This window comes from Liolophura sinensis, chromosome 6 (genome assembly GCF_032854445.1).
Source record: "Liolophura sinensis isolate JHLJ2023 chromosome 6, CUHK_Ljap_v2, whole genome shotgun sequence".
Taxonomy (NCBI): Eukaryota; Metazoa; Mollusca; class Polyplacophora; order Chitonida; family Chitonidae; genus Liolophura; species Liolophura sinensis.
In genome coordinates, this window is record NC_088300.1 from 62,758,563 (window position 1) to 62,776,078 (window position 17,516).

Here is a 17,516-nt window from a genome sequence, read left to right on the forward strand (position 1 = left end):
AGCTTAACAGCTTGTCACGGGGAAGGAAAAAAAAACAGCTTTATCTTTTCACAGGCAATGCTTAGGCAAAGAATAAGAGTACAGACAGAAGGTACTTCCAGCCAGGTACATGTACATGTATGTGAAAAGCCGTTACCAAAAATAACTTGCACTTGGAAAAAATGTCACAGCTTCAATGAACCTTCAGAATCTCTCAGAGAATTTGAGGCACATTTGGAGAGGTTTGTGGGCTGTTTTCCACGGCGAAAAAAGCAGGAACTCTTCTCAAGTGCCATTTGGGCCATCACTATTGGTATCCCTTGGGAACTTCTATCAGCATCTATCTTTGATTGTGTCTATCAGTGGCACAGATCAAATAAAGTCAGACGAAAGTCTATGGCGTAATTCTTAACACTGAAACATTCTAAGGCTGCACATACATGTATGTCTAAGCTTATAACTATTGCAACCACATGTAAGGGTATATAATGACAAATGCTAGATGTAAGCCTTCCTTACTATAAACAATGGAGTAATTACCCCACTACAAGAAGAAAAATATATGGAAGATAATGTCACGCATGTGAATTTTATTTGTACAGCAGCCACATTTACAATGAGGTATAGAAAGCACAAACTTCAAATGCATGTGTCTTTAATCTGATGGCAGATTAAGACTGCTAAATATCCATCACAATCATCACAAAATAATCGTTGGTGTAAAAATACAAAAATCTTCATGAACTTCTCACAAGATGATGATAAATATTTGGGGTTTTCTTTTTTTTACACCTCATGTAAGTTTTAATATTCTATATAACAATGATTAAAAAGAAACAATTTCCAAACTTCCATAACTCAACAAGTGTCAATCTCGCATTCCAGCATTTGATAAGCATCCAAAATACATTGGTTTATAAAAGCACTATGACAACATGTAAATTTGTGATTTCCATCTAATTTCTTTGTTTTTCAGAAAAAAAGCACACATTTTTGAAAATTAATATCTGCCTATCAATTTCAGGGAAACACTTATCTATAGGGTGATGTAAAACTGACGAGTGTCCTTAGATTAGACACACTTCCAGCCAGGTATCTAACCTTACTTTGTACATATATTTACACATGTTTCTTTGTTTAGGAAATGGTATAAATTAGTACTTGAAAAAGAGACTTGTGTCTATTGCACTGTCTTTGGTTAATCTGTGATACAAGAATGTTGCAATTGATAATGAGCTTCACAGTTGTTTCCCTTGTTTTTTTACGAAGTCTGTGTCTATATATGCCTTTTTTAAATGGGTACTAATGTGATCAAAACCACACCGACATCAGATTTTCTTGTAGAAATATCAATAAATCAACTAAATAATATGCCTGAAGACTTATGGGTAAAAAAATGATGACAGGTTCACAATTCACAGGAAATGGGAGAATGAATAAATGAATGAATGATTATGGCTTTACGCCACTTTGGTAATATTGCAGCCATATGGTGGTGAAAATGAGAGCACAGACAGATCAGAGCATTATTGAGCAGAAATGCTATTGTTCCAAATCTTAAATGTTGATCAACATAAAATATTGATCAACTTGCACACAGCACAACTTGCGTGTAAGAGATACATGTTTATACAAAATGTCCTCTTGTCTCAATATAAACCCATTGTAAAGCTTCCAAACATTGAGTGACACAAGGGAGATAACTGTGATGACAATGCTACAGCCTAGGCAACAATGCCCAAGGCAGAGTGTGACAGTGTTATTTAATGAGAACTCTCTAGACTTAATAGTAACCTCAAGTTAGCTACCTGGAATAAAGAAGTAAATCTGACATTAAAGTGCATCATTATCACACCATTCTCATGCATACATAAATGCAAAGGCAAACTTGGTACACCACAGGTTCCCAGTGAATTCAACCTGTGCTATTTAATATGCTGAATGTTTTTGTGTGAATATGAACCCCTATAAACAAGCAAAAACAAACGAGACTTTGCTTTAAGTACATGTTGTATTCTCCTCCACTTTCATGAATATATTTCAAAATGCTTCAGTTTTAGAGACACAACTGAACAGTAGATAAGTGAGCTAGAAACAGCATACACCGCAGTCTATTTTAATGTCTATTTAAAACAATAACAAGCCCAAAATATGACATGCAGTCTTTCTCTCATCCCTCCACATAAGAACATGTATTCTGCTTTTGTACTCTCTCAGATTATCACTTCTTTCTGTTACGCATTCCAGTATTTGCAATAACCCAGTTGAAATAGTCTTGCTGGAAGCTTGGAATACGGTAATGTATACAAACTTGCAGTTTTTGTTTCAGTAACTTTGAATCCACTGATTCATCCAACAACAAAAATCACTGGCTTTCCTGTTCCTCACGGAAAAAAACTCTCACAAGCACCTCCATGAGGCCTACAGTTCATTACGATAAACTGATTATGAGAGAGCATTCATTAAGCAGCACAACAAGGCTTTTCTGTACTCTGTTATCCTCCAGATGGCCACTTTCAAACTGGTAATTCTGAAAAAAAATGTTGATTTTCCTTGCATCTAGCAATGGTTAAGACCGCCTTCCCTGTTTGTCAGATTCCAATCTAATCCAGGTCCAGGGGAAACAGCTCTTGTCAAAATTCCTTTTCTCTTGTATTTGCTTTTTTACCTGGGTATGGGTATATCAAACATATATTTAACCTACCTGATATTGTGTCAGGCTCATTTTATATTCAGATATAAGGCCAAAGCATGACCGTCTGCAAGTTGCTGACAGATCTTCCCACAAATCCCCAAAGAGGGAGCCAGCATGAGCTGGGCTGTGAGTTCAAGTCCAGCTCATGCTGGCTTCCTCTCTGGTTGTACATGGAAGGGTCTGTCAGTAATCTGCATATGGTCAAGGGTTTCCAACTGGCAGTGCCTGGTATCCTCCAGTCATAATGCTGGCCATCGTCATATAAGTGAATTATTCTTGAGTATGACTTAAAACACCAATCAAATAAATAAATAGATAAATAAAGCCAAAGCAAAACACTTACCTTGAAGCAACTGTCAACAGCCCAGATGTACTATTTGAGTATTATAACAACACCCACCATATTAACAACCATTTACAGATGTGGACATCACAAAACTGACAGAAAAACACAACAACAACAGGTAGATTTTCCCTCCGTTGAGACAATGGAATGAAAATTATTCAAGTTTTGGGTACAGATATGAAACATATGTCAGACCATGTATTTGTATGTACAGAATGTAAAATGATCAAATTTAATAAATACATGTATTCCTATTGACGGTGTGTAACTGTCACAACGCACAGTGTGTGTATGTGCATTAATTGTCCCTGGCCTTAGGACCTCTTGATCCCAAGAACTTGAAGAATGGCCTCAAGGTCAGAGGTCACTATCTGGATCAGAAGTTGTGTGTAGGGACAACCCTGTCTTGTGATCATCTGATGACTACATCTCACTGTTATGGACATGTGTAGTGGCAAATGTACAAACATGCTGGTATACAAGTCGCATCTCATTAGGATGAAATGCTCTACACCTGACAGGCAACAACAACATCAACGACACACAGTGCGTGTACTCACCCGCATGGAGGTAGAGGTCGTTGTTGGAGCTGTGTGTGCTCATGGCGTGTGTGCTCATGGTGTGTGGAGACTGACGGAATCCCGACTGAAGCGTCTTGGAGAACGAAGAAGCTCGTTCTTTGACTTCTTTATCTGAAACACCCATAATGACATATAACAACATCATTTCAAATGAAATACAGAAAAAACATACATGATTCACTTTCTCTTATCATTCATTACACTGACTCAGGAGCGCTAAGCCTACATTGCATTCAACATTGACACAACATTGTTGGGGTTTTCTTCAACATTGGCGCATGTCGCAATCAGTATCACAAGCTAGCTATAACCTCTCCTCAGATTTTTGATGTTGTTGTTTGCATTGTGACACATATATAATGCATACATGCATTTGTCTTCCAGATTTCTGATGTCATTTCCTTCATGTTACATATATAATGCATAAATGTAGTTCTGTCGACAATAAAATCTAGCAACAATGACAAATCTCTATCCTTTTGCATACAGTATTACACACAGAAGTAATGTACACGGTTGATACAAAGGCTACATGTACACAGCTCAAATTGATCATCAAATCTGCTACATGTATCAGTTGTGACAATGAAATATGTATCAACCGCCTTGGGGTGGACATCGTTTTAGAAGTATTCATTCCACATGTGGATGAACGTTTATCCCACCACTAAGCTCCATCAAAACAGGTCATCCTTCAGTGTAATCCTTCAGCGTAATCATTCAACAAGATATCTGTAGCTGGCACATGTACATGTATGCACCTGTCAACAGGTGTTAACTTGTATCAGAGTGGCACACTTCAGGAGATCCTTCAAATGCAGTTTCTGATCATAGTATACACAGTACATAATACATGTAGTGGTTGTGAAGAAAAACATTTTATCCCTGACACTACATGTATATCTCTTCATTCCAATCACAGGAAATGGACTGGCAGGTAACGACACAAACATAAATGTCACATACTTCACTGAAACAGGAAAATATAAATGCCATACATGTACATTTCACTGATTCAGGAAATGCACAGGTCGGCTTTGTTGTAAACAGCATGTACAAGTATTTACACGGCATACAGGTAATGCAGTCTGCTAGTGGCATAAAAGTCAAAACTAAATATGATATCTATAGCATACATCCTAGTCTATTCAGAACAAGCAATGGAGTAAGAAAACAAAACAAACATCAGCCTTGACAACAGCTGCATTTACACACAATGGACTGTGTAATGTTTTGGAAACCTTGCAATTGTCGCTTTATGTTTAGCCACCCAGTGATGTTTAGTAAACTGGAACGTACTGAGCAAACTTTCAAGTCCTGTTAAATTGCTGTATTTCACCTAAAGTTTGGTACTGTATGCCAAATGCTCTTTCAGAAGGATAAAGGCCATAAAATTACACATTTGAGGCCATCACTTAGGTTTTTCTGACAAAAAAAAAATCATCAAACTTCACGAAGAACTCTTAAGTATGATCTGATTAATCGCAATCAAGCAAAATGTGTCCCCTGAAAAAAGCTAACCTTTAGGTGAATTAAAGTACAATGTACATGTATATATTGCACAATGATATAGGCTGTCTAATCAAAATAACTTGTTTGTAGACAGCATTTGTCAGATTTCCAGACTAACTGTTTGATTTGGCCTGGTAAATCATTCCCTACAAATTATACAACATTAATGATACCACCATGCAGTCTGGCTGTTTGTGATTAGAGTTAGGGTTGTGCGCTTCTTGTTCATTAATACCTATTAGGCTGATTGAACCATCAGGCTTTAATATGCAGCCACCACGAACAATTATACACATACACACCAGCCTCAGTGACCAGATTCCAGCTGGTAAATGGACTAGGGCAAACAAAGCACTAACTGTGGCTTTAGTAGCTGAATGCCGTCAATAGTCAGGTCAGCTGAGGGACAAAAGCTGGCAGTGTTGAACTTACAGGGACTGGTCTAGACAGAGCAACACCAGGTCATGCAGAAATAGAAGAGGGTTCTTGCAGTGTTTGTCTGAAATAATTAAACACGTGCAGGTCATAATCTTCTTCCAGGTTGGCCTTAAGTTTCATGCTGCCTTCAGCACATAAACTGAATCCTGAATCAGGTCAAGACAAGGGTAATGACCTTACTAGTGTACATGTACCTGAACATGGGCCTCAAGGATATGCTCACCATAAACTTAGTCTGCTGTACCCCAACTCCACATCACTATAGCAGGTGTCACCATCACCATCAGCTATCAACTTTTATTAGGTCCAGTTAACACAAATCAATGCTATAACCCCACACCTTCTCAGTTTTGAGAGGAAAGTTTATGAGATATATGTAATATGTACAGGACCTAAAATTTTCGCCTTTATGGAGTGTATTTTTAGAGGCAAAGAAAAGTGGGAAAACGGAATTTCTGGTGCTGACACCTAGATTTCCCCAGCAGGCTGTAACATCTTACCCAGGGCCATACCCACGGCAAACCTACGACCATCCGCAGGTTGATGCCGACCTTTCCATGTACGACCAGAGAGGACGCCAACATGAGCTGGACTCGATCTGACAGCGACACCATTGATGAGAGGCTAATGGGTCACTGTCCTCCACTAGCTTACTGACCACTAGGCCATGGAGGCCTCTATTGTCCTGAGATGTTCACTTACAAAAGGACTATTAACTCAACATGAGAAATTCAGTTCCATGAAATTCATAACTGTAAGCAAATCCTTTCTCCAGATTTTTCATTAATGGATGGATATACACATTACAATAATGTTAAATATGCTCTTCAGCAAATTGGCCAAGGGATAAAAATGCTGAAAATCATTGTGACATTTAGTTCCTGCATGTGCCAATCTGGAGACATGTAGCTATGAACTCAACACCTGAACTTAATCATGGATATAAATTTTAATAATTTGGGAGGACGATAACATTCACTCAAAGTTATTTGATCTTTATCGTCGCCGGAATGGAACAGACTGATGAGCACAATCCTCAGGGGTATATCAGAAGTCAATGTTTTCACATATGAAAGATCAACTTTCAGTGCAATTTATGCACAATTTTAAGTTGATTTTGAATACAAAACAACATTGGTGGGATTGGCCAATTTCAGAGTTTCACAAAAAGTATAACTTTAATATAAAATTTAAAGATAATACCTTCAGAATATGCTTGAGTAAAAACTTTTGAAAACGTGTGATAAGGTTGAAGAATGACGGTACATGTTACAACATGTAAAATCTACAGATGCAACATATTGAGATCAACTTACTTGGTATATCATTATATATACCAGCCATCCAGACCGGGCAATATAACTACGTGTGAACACGATCAAACTAGAATGATTTAATTGAGATCAGCAGCAATGATGAGTTTATTATATCGGAAGAGACATTTTTAGATCAACAGATCTACATACATTACTGAAGTATATCATCAATATACTATCTATAAACTGAGTTCTTAAACAGCCCTTACGCCACAGGCCATGAGAATTAATAAGACACAGCTTTCACATTGCATGTTTCGTACCAGTTATGAGGGAGTTTCAAATGACATGAAATTTAACAAGGCAATCCTTACAACTGAATGTGATGTGTAATTTTTTTTTCCACACCATGTAGAAGCATGCCACATATCACATCAAACCCGTATAAATCTGCACTTTTATCTCTTCTGGGATAAATTAAATATATACTCTATCATCATTAGAGAATGTGGTGTGGGGAAGAAAGCCATGTATGTGATTCCCAGGCCTATTTCACATTGAATTTCAAAGAAAACATCATTTCTCTTCAAATCTGAGACTTTTTTTTACCCACAATGTGAACTAAAAGCAGCCTTCAATGATGTCACTATATGAAGTCACTAACGAAAAAGCAAAAAACTATACATTATTGATTCATACTCCCTTTGGCCAGTGCATGTACAAATATTCTGAAAGCCTTGATAAGGTATTCCTGAATCAACAGCACACCCACAATCAATAAACCTTTCAATAGTTCTTATCTTTGGTTAAACACATACATTTTGAATGCATACTGCAACTGCTGCATCAGAGACAAATTCTTCAAAATTCAATCACTCCTGTGTTCGTTACCAACTACACAATCAAACTCAATACCAGAAATGATTTCTCTTTGATAAACAGAGTATGAAAACCTGGATTTTGTGGTCATGTAAATTAATAACATGGTACAGTAGTTATATAAAATTAGACAAGTCCACGTACATGTATGCATCACTTTAACAAACTCATGGCCTCATGAGAGAGAAGTTCAAATCTATTAATTCGATCTCATTTGATCGGAGGGGCATATCTTCAACCTGGGTTAAAAGACTCAATACTGATATTGTCCATCTACATTTGATTGTGTTCTTTGTTCTTGTTTATGTCTGGTATAATTTCCACCTACCTCATAATTTCTAGAGCCAACTTGAAATGTTTTAACGATTTTTTTCTTAAAAAAACGTCTCTAATAGTGGAAACAAAATTCATGCTTGCTTGTCAAATCACAAAATTTATTTAACGTCAAAGTGAATATCAAACAATTGGTTCAGCTTGGACGGTTTTCTATCTTTTATTTGTATTATTTCAACATTGTCTTTAACAAGCTAACATGATCCCAGTAATGTTAACATAGTGTTGCATAACTGGAAGTGCCGTCAATGAAAGTACAACGACCATATCATCCCAGCGAATGTGTCAAGGAATCACTCAGATTATGCCAAACACTATCATGTGCTGAGAACCAAATCAGAAAGTACAGATCAGAGGTCAGAAGACTTATGAGTGCTCGGCACTGTATGGAGGACTGTATCCTGGTCTCCTGATTATGAGATGTATGCTGCAATCATTAGGCAGACTACAATGTAGGGTTGCCAAGGACTACTGTGATTTGTTAATGTAGTCAATTCAAAGCACATGTACCTTAATGAACACATATCTATATGAATTCTTTATACGCAAGTACATCAATGGGTCTCATTCACGTAGCTTAAAAATCAATTCTCTGGGTGATAGCAATCAGAAAACTTTTCCCACTGACCTTAATGATGAGTTTAATACACAGGTTGTACACAGTGCAATCAAAGGCAGTAGTTGGATACTTCAGAGCAGACTTGACAGTTACATATGCACGGCACATCAGTGCAATCACACCCCCCCCCCCCCCCCCCCCCCCCCCCCCCCCCCGCCAGCCCCACAAATAAAGGTCAGCATCTGTGAGCGCGAGAACCTGCACTAATAATGGATTAAACTTTGGAGCTGGAATAAAAAGATACCAGAACACAGCTTGTCTGAATGGCGATGTAATCTACTCTACAAATACTTACTGAAGGCAACCGCTACGGTATCGATCTCGACTAAAAATACGAGCTTTTGATGCCAACTACACAGCACCTGTATTCAGTGAAGTTTATTCCCCTTTAAGTCTGTGAACAAGGTGAGCTGGTTTCATAATGTTGTACAGGTACAATGTACATGTAACTTGACAACTGGACCTCTCATCCTTAGCTTTCGTCTCTGACATCTAACAGTCCTTTTACAGTTGGCAACTTCAAAAACTTCTTTCAAGTGCGACCATGTTGACATTTATCCTTAAAAATGTTTAAGAAGGGGACGACAGACTGATTTACATGTATATGTATATATGTAGTTAAAAAGACCTCTCTCACTGTATGAACAGGTACAATAGAAAGTCTGTTTCACAGACAGCACAGTACTATGATGTCCCAGTAAATTCAGAATCTAACTTGCAACGACAAAAAAAAATTAAAGCTGTTATCCAACTGGGGTCCAACTGGTGTTGCTGGGGTCCAACTGGTGTTGCTGGGGTCCATGCCACTAGTCTTTTACTGCTTCTCGTAGCCTGGCGTTCATAGAATTCATGACAATGGGTTTATTTATTTATTTATTTGATTGGTGTTTTATGCCGTACTCAAGAATATTTCACTTATACGACGGCGGCCAGCATTATGGTGGGTGGAAACCGGGCACAGTCCGGGGGAAACTCACGACCATCCGCAGGTTTGCTGGCAGACCTTCCCACTTACGGCTGGAGAGGAAGCCAGCATGAGCTGGACTTGAACTCACAGCGACCGCATTGGTGAGAGGCTCCTGGGTCATAACGCTGCGCTAGCGCGCTAACCGACTGAGCCACGGAGGCCCCCCCATGACAATGGGAAAAACATCATACATCATACTGGGGGTTTTACATCATACTTCAAATTTTTGATGGTCTTTTGGTCTTAACCTGAAAACTATACAAGTACAAAAATAATTCTTACAGATTTGTAATCCTGACATAAAGCAGTACTAGACAGTGTGTTAATTTAATCATTTTGAGCAGTTTTTAGATTTGACCTACTTTTAAGCTAATTTCATTCGTCAGTTACAACACAACTTGCATCCACCTAAAACTTGCAATTGAAATTTTATCCAAAGACGATTAGCTGTTCTACAGAAACAGATGGTTTAAGCTTATCAATAAAAATTCAAAATGGCTGCTAAACCACGTGAAACTGTACAAAACACCAAAAGCTGCTTCATATGTCCGTTATTGCCAAGTTTGTTATTTTTCTACCTTTACCGGTTTAACGGAGTTTGCATAGCTGACTATGAAAAAAAAATAAGTTTTTAAACGCATTTTAATGGCAAAACTATCAGTCGTAGTCCCACAGTCCTAGTCAAAAACCACTGTTGTTTCCAGCAGGTCAAACTAATTGCTATCATGGTTTTTTTTTTTTCAAAATTTAGGCACAAGTCATCATGTGACCAAAACGACCAATGACGAACTTCCACAAAAAAACATTTTTTTTCTAGATTTGCATACTTCTCCAATATAGCTGAAAAGTGGATCACAGGTGGGTAAAATTTTATAATTCAGCCGGTACATCTAGCCCAAGTGATTTGGCCATGAATGTCTAGAAAGTTAACAGCTGTGACACGCCATTTTCTCATGAATGTAAAATAAAAACAGTTGTTTATAACAGAGAAGAACAAAAATAATCTGTAGTGAGAACAATAGTCTTTCAAGCGAAGCCTGGAAGCTTAATAATAATCTCAACAATTTCAAGAGGTGTCCCGCCAGGATATTAGTGTGGACCCCTACAAATATCCATTATCAGACATGCAATGAGACATGTAATCAATTTACATGCATGTACACCTTCCTAAAATTCAGCACTGAGAGGTTAGAGCAAGGAAACAGGACTGGCTGGCCCCATGTCAGTATAATTTGACTGGGGTGTCAAGTCCGGTACGTTAGGCATGATACTTCAGTGGTGGCTGCATTTTGGTGGCGTGGATTCATCCTGCCACAAGAAGACGCACTATACAGATATGTATGTTCTCCATGTACACAATTCTAATGACTCCTCATCACTGTATGGCTGAAAAACTGCCAAGTACGATGCAAAAACCCAGGCATGCATACAAACCTACTTCTCATAATGGTTCATCACGTACATGTACCTTGAAACAGAACAATAGATGTTACTTACACAGAGGCTTCATTTGTCAGGTATAAACATCATTATCACCCCCTGGATACAGACATCAACAAAACTTTACCTGTAGCAACTATATTTATTATAGGGAAAAGAAAAGTTATTCGCCCAGGCCTTATAATCATCGATTGATAAAGTCCTATATGTACATCATAGCCATTGCAGTCAGGTGTTTACAGTGACTGGTATGTACATTGCTTAGACTGAGCCACAAAATATTACTTATTTACACTCAGTCCACAATAAAATTAATTAAAGCTTTTAAAAATGTTAAAGTGTAAGCTTTTAGCACGACATGTAAACCCTTAACAAAAAGCCAAGTTTCAAACCAAAAAAAGTTGATTGATGACTAAAACTGCAGAATAAAAGCACTGAGCGAAATAAATTAATGTATATGTGGGTATTGGGGAGCAATCCATTTTAGGGCTTGGAACATAAGTGTAATTTAAGCACAATTTTGCATCCCAGGAATTTAGCCTGATACACCCTATGTAACACCCGGTACATCCTATGCAACCTCTCATACACTTATATCCTCATACATGTACATAATATGCAATACCTCATACTTCCTTATACAGCTTTTTATTTTCATACAGATGAGTATTTAGCCTGATACATCCCATGTAACCTCTCATACACTTATATCCTCATACATGTACATCATATGCAATACTTCATACTTCCCTATACAGCTTTTTGTTTTCATACAGATGTGCATTTAGCCTGATACACCCTATGTAATACCTGGTACATCCTATGCAACCTCTCATACACTTATATCCTCATACATGTACATAATATGCAATACTTCATACTTCCCTATACAGCTTTTTGTTTTCATACAGATGTGCATTTAGCCTGATACACCCTATGTAATACCCGATACATCATATGCAACCTCTCATACACTTATATCCTCATACATGTACATAATATGCAATACCTCATACTTCCTTATACAGCTTTTTGTTTTCATACAGATGAGTATTTAGCCTGATACACCCTATGTAACACCCGGGACATCCTACGCAACCTCTCATACACTTATATCCTCATACATGTACATAATATGCAATACTTCATACTTCCCTATACAGCTTTTTGTTTTCATACAGATGTGCATTTAGCCTGATACACCCTATGTAATACCTGGTACATCCTATGCAACCTCTCATACACTTATATCCTCATACATGTACATAATATGCAATACTTCATACTTCCTTATACAGCTTTTTGTTTTCATACAGATGTGCATTTAGCCTGATACACCCTATGTAATACCTGGTACATCCTATGCAACCTCTCATACACTTATATCCTCATACATGTACATCATATGCAAATACCTCATACTTCCTTATACAGCTTTTTGTTTTCATACAGATGTGCATTTAGCCTGATACACCCTATGTAACACCTGGGACATCCTATGCAACCTCTCATACACTTATATCCTCATACATGTACATCATATGCAAATACCTCATACTTCTTTATGCAGCTTTTTGTTTTCATACAGATGTGCATTTAGCCTGATACACCCTATGTAACACCCGGGACATCCTATGCAACCTCTCATACACTTATATCCTCATACATGTACATCATATGCAAATACCTCATACTTCCTTATACAGCTTTTTGTTTTCATACAGATCTGCATTTAGCCTGATACACCCTATGTAACACCTGGGACATCCTATGCAACCTCTCATACACTTATATCCTCATGCATGTACATCATATGCAAATACCTCATACTTCCTTATACAGCTTTTTGTTTTCATACAGATGTGCATTTAGCCTGATACACCCTATGTAACACCCGGGACATCCTATGCAACCTCTCATACACTTATATCCTCATACATGTACATCATATGCAAATACCTCATACTTCCTTATACAGCTTTTTGTTTTCATACAGATGTGCATTTAGCCTGATACACCCTATGTAATACCCGATACATCCTATGCAACCTCTCATACACTTATATCCTCATACATGTACATCATATGCAAATACCTCATACTTCTTTATGCAGCTTTTTGTTTTCATACAGATGTGCATTTAGCCTGATACACCCTATGTAACACCTGGGACATCCTATGCAACCTCTCATACACTTATATCCTCATACATGTACATCATATGCAAATACCTCATACTTCCTTATACAGCTTTTTGTTTTCATACAGATGTGCATTTAGCCTGATACACCCTATGTAACACCCGGGGACATCCTATGCAACCTCTCATACACTTATATCCTCATGCATGTACATCATATGCAATACCTCATACTTCTTTATGCAGCTTTTTGTTTTCATGCAGATGTTCCAACTAATAATATGTCCAAAATTGTTAACATGGCTCTCTGCACAACATGTACTAGCAATGTTAACTCAGCCTTTTGATAAATGGGAAAGAAACATGGCAAAATTATGACTGGAGCATTGAATGAATCAGGTATAACACTTTCCAGATCATGTTTGTATCTGGATCAATCAGCTCTACATGTACATAATGTATGTCGCTTTAAGCGCTACAATTAAAGCTGGTGATAACTGTTAATAATGTTGTCTGGAATGAGAGAACAACAATGCACGAAACTCCAGGCTGATGAGTCATACACCAATTGTTCATTGAGGACGCAAATGTCAACCAGAGCTAAAATTGTGTAATTTTGGCATGGAAGCCCGTGTTAGGTTAGCTCAGAACAAGTTCTATTATTGGAAACAATTGGCCTATACGCGTCACGAGACAATCAAATTTTAAATCTTCTACACCAAAGCATGTAATACAATACACTATAATAATACATTTAACCCACTTTAAAAACAGATCATCTGACTGGAATGTATTTCTGCTGCATGTGACACTATACTTGCTAGGCAAACTGGCTTAAAGTTGCATTGCGACTAGTGAATTCCCGCAACATGGGGTGATTTTTTCAATACCAATGTATACATCCAAGTAGTTTGTTCATAAATGTAAGTTTTAACACGATCTTGACATGAACAACAAGATACAGTAAATACACCGTTGACGACAGTTCACAACAGCTAGTATACTTGCAGTTGCTCGTGTCATTATTTTATCTATTTATCGTTTAAGGTAATAGTCAATAATTTTTCTCTAATATAAAGGAAGATGAGTTTTACTCAAGGAAACTGGAGTGCCTAGGGTAAACCACCTGCCCTGGCAAGCTGATCGATTTTATGAACTTTCCCATGTCTGATTCAAACACAAATTTGCACATGATCATGGAGGAAGACAAGTGGTCCTCAATGAACACATGACAAGCACAATGGCCACACAAAAATTATCATCAACAGTTTATTGTTACCCTGGCTACATGAGTTTTTAACAGCAGGGGAATCCACACATGGGCACTTTTGAAAATTGGCTCAGGTCAATTCACTTGAAACTAATTAAACTGACAGAATGAGTGGTCAAGATGCACTTCATACCGTATTAAAGGTCACCTTCGATTGGTGGTTACCAATTAAGGTTACCACTTAAGGTTACCATTAATGTTTTATTCATTGAAAAAAACAAAAGGAAGCTGTGTGCCTTTGGTTATGTCAGGTGTACATATGTAGAAAGATCTCTTTGAAATGGCATCTACATGCCGAGAAGTGATTCACTGGAACGCGACATCAAGTTCCGGGTTTATTATGCAAAACGCTTTGGTATAGCAACTAATACCATTCTCCAGTGTGAAATGACATCAAATTTCTCACATTATATACACATGTACCATGTGTTCCATTATGTGATCATAACATATTCATGAATGTTACTCAACCTTGACTTTTACACTCACCCAAACAAATGACACACACATGGCTAGAGATTTCATGTTATTTCATGCTTAAGAGCATGCAGTACTAGTTCCTATACTAAAGCATCATGTGCAGTGAGCTCAAAACTCATATCCATAAGAACTGCCGATATATAGGAGAGAGGAACAAGATGTATCAGATACTATACCTTGTCCAAGGAGATACACTGCATAGTCTGTAACTTTGTCTAAAGCCTAGTAACAACCCAGTAACACCAGGGCAACAGATGACACCAGCCAACAATTTCGGATCAATATCATGTATAAGTTTGGCGGTCTGTCTATACGTGCCTGTATGTGATGGGTGATGTGCAAGGTTATAAATTTAGGTGCATGTATGCGTGGTCAAAACAAGCAGATTATTTATCATATGTGTATATATTTATACACATGTGTATGTGTGTGTGTCAGATAAATATCATGTACTAGTAAGTACATACTTTTACGTGTATACATGTACGTGCATGTCCTAAATGGAGGGAAAAGATCCAATATCTATACCTCATCCCCCACATTTAAACTTGTTTAAAGGAACGCCCCAAGAGAACATTGCATCTGGCATTACAACGGCTCCAGGAAGTGGCTAGTGGCAGAGTACAGCAACTACACAGATGATAATAGTCTAAGGCACTCCCTCAACCCCCACATTAAGGACATGCCCCATCTAGCCTATCCGTTCATCATCTGCCACAGACTGGCATTAAATAACCTAACACGGGCTTCCATGCCAAAATCCAGCTCAGCAATGGCCTGGTATAAAGGCTTGTTCAGGCAGTCTGAAGAGTTTTGATAAATGTATTATAGTCTGATCCTAGAGTCAATGATGAGAAATAGAGGCTTTCATCAAAAGCATACATTTTACATTACAAGACGTTTGTTATGTTATACATTAACTGCACAGGTTATTTATTAAGAATTCATTAATATTTCAGTGCTTATAATAATACTGAATATCTGAATGTGCAACTGTATACCCTACAGTTCCTGATAATCTTATTAACTGATCAAAATGTGGATTGAGGAATCGCTGATAAGGCAAATAAAAAAATAAAAAAGGGAAAAAAAAACAAAAAACAAATCATGAACGAGTGGAAAGTCTCAAATGGGTAATGTCATGCCACATAGAGTCAATGACGCCTGTCGTGAGCAAATCCCATTTATTATACTTCCATGTAACATGGTTACATTAGCCAAAGCACCGCAGAGAAAAGCTTAATGCCTGGAACGATGGCAGTTTCAACCCGATCAGCGCTGAGGAATTATGTCGGCTAATGGTTCTGCAAAGATATCAACTCTCCAGAGAGTTGCAGCAGCAATGTTTAATGTCACATGATATATTTGTATCAGAAAATTACCGGTAATATTGTCTGACAGCAGGTCAGTGTCCTCAAGCCGAGTGTGTAACAGACTATTTTTGGTGAACCACCAGGCTGTATTTGGCTAACCACCAGATTGTATTTGGGGAACCACCAGGCCGGACATGGTGAACCATCAGACTGTATTTGGGGAGCCACAAGACTGTATTTGGCTAACCACCAGATTGTATTTGGGGAACCACCAGGCTGGACATGGTGAACCATCAGATTGTATTTGGGGAACCACCAGACTGTATTTGGAGAACCACCAGGCTGTACATGGTGAACCACCAGACTGTATAATGGTAAATCTACCATTTATGAATGACCACATGTACATGTGTGTGTAGATAATAACACATATAAATTATTCATGAATACTATTTCTAGACCTAGTAGCGAATGTATAGGTGGACTTCTTACCAGTTCACTGCACAGTGTGAGTTGCACATTTCACTTTCAAGTTAAATACTCTTATTTCACCTAAAGTCTGGTATGTAAACCTGCACTTTTAGAAGTACACAAAGGCCTTAAGATTCTACTTCTGATGCCAACATATAACTTTTTCTGGTAAGGAGTTGAACAAAAAATTGTTAGGTTACCCTGTAAGGAGGATGAATCAATCAGAATCAAGCGAAATGAAAAATGGCAAACTTTGGGTGAAAATACAGTACCGTGTATTTGTTTCCTATTTCTGTATCAGAGTCTATTTTTTCAGGCACAAATAAACAGCTAAAAATTTTTAATTGTATCACATTATAGTTAAAATGCTAACAAACAAACTCACATAAATATGTATATGTGTTCTCTTGTAAATTGAAGTCACTTTCAGCTGACGTTATCAGAAAATAGTCTACTAATATATACTGAACAAATCTGAATACATCATACTTGAATGATCGATCGGCCTTTTGCTTGAACCTGTATACAAAGGCAGAATACTGTTATATATTCCGTTTCAAATGAACCACTAACTATTATCTTTGTAACTTTTGAATGTTCTCCCACTAAAAAGTTTAACTTTCACAGTAAAAGCCTTAATAATGCCCTGGGGTATGTTTCACATAAGCCCAAGGCATTTAATACCTGCCTCTGACTTTCTGGGCAGCCAGTTCTGTCTGTATATATGTTGTCAGAGACATATTACATCTGTAATATATAGTATATGTTATGTATGTCCTTAGAATGACATGAACTTT

The 17,516-nt window shown here is 37.7% G+C and overlaps 1 protein-coding gene across 2 annotated transcripts in view; it reads right to left on the reverse strand.

Moving 5' to 3' along the window:
* The window catches only part of LOC135467980 (oxysterol-binding protein-related protein 8-like), an 88,468-nt gene that overhangs the window by 48,530 nt on the left and 22,422 nt on the right, over nucleotides 1-17,516 (reverse strand). The window contains exons 1-2 of one of the 2 annotated variants that reach the window (XM_064745954.1): nucleotides 4,363-4,503; nucleotides 3,581-3,712 (exon numbers count right to left, since the gene is read on the reverse strand). In XM_064745954.1, the coding sequence (XP_064602024.1) occupies nucleotides 3,581-3,638 (58 nt within the window). In that variant the 5' untranslated portion in view covers nucleotides 3,639-3,712; nucleotides 4,363-4,503. Of the gene's footprint in view, nucleotides 1-3,580; nucleotides 3,713-4,362; nucleotides 4,504-17,516 lie in introns of those variants that run through there. The other variant, XM_064745953.1, reaches the window with a different exon arrangement.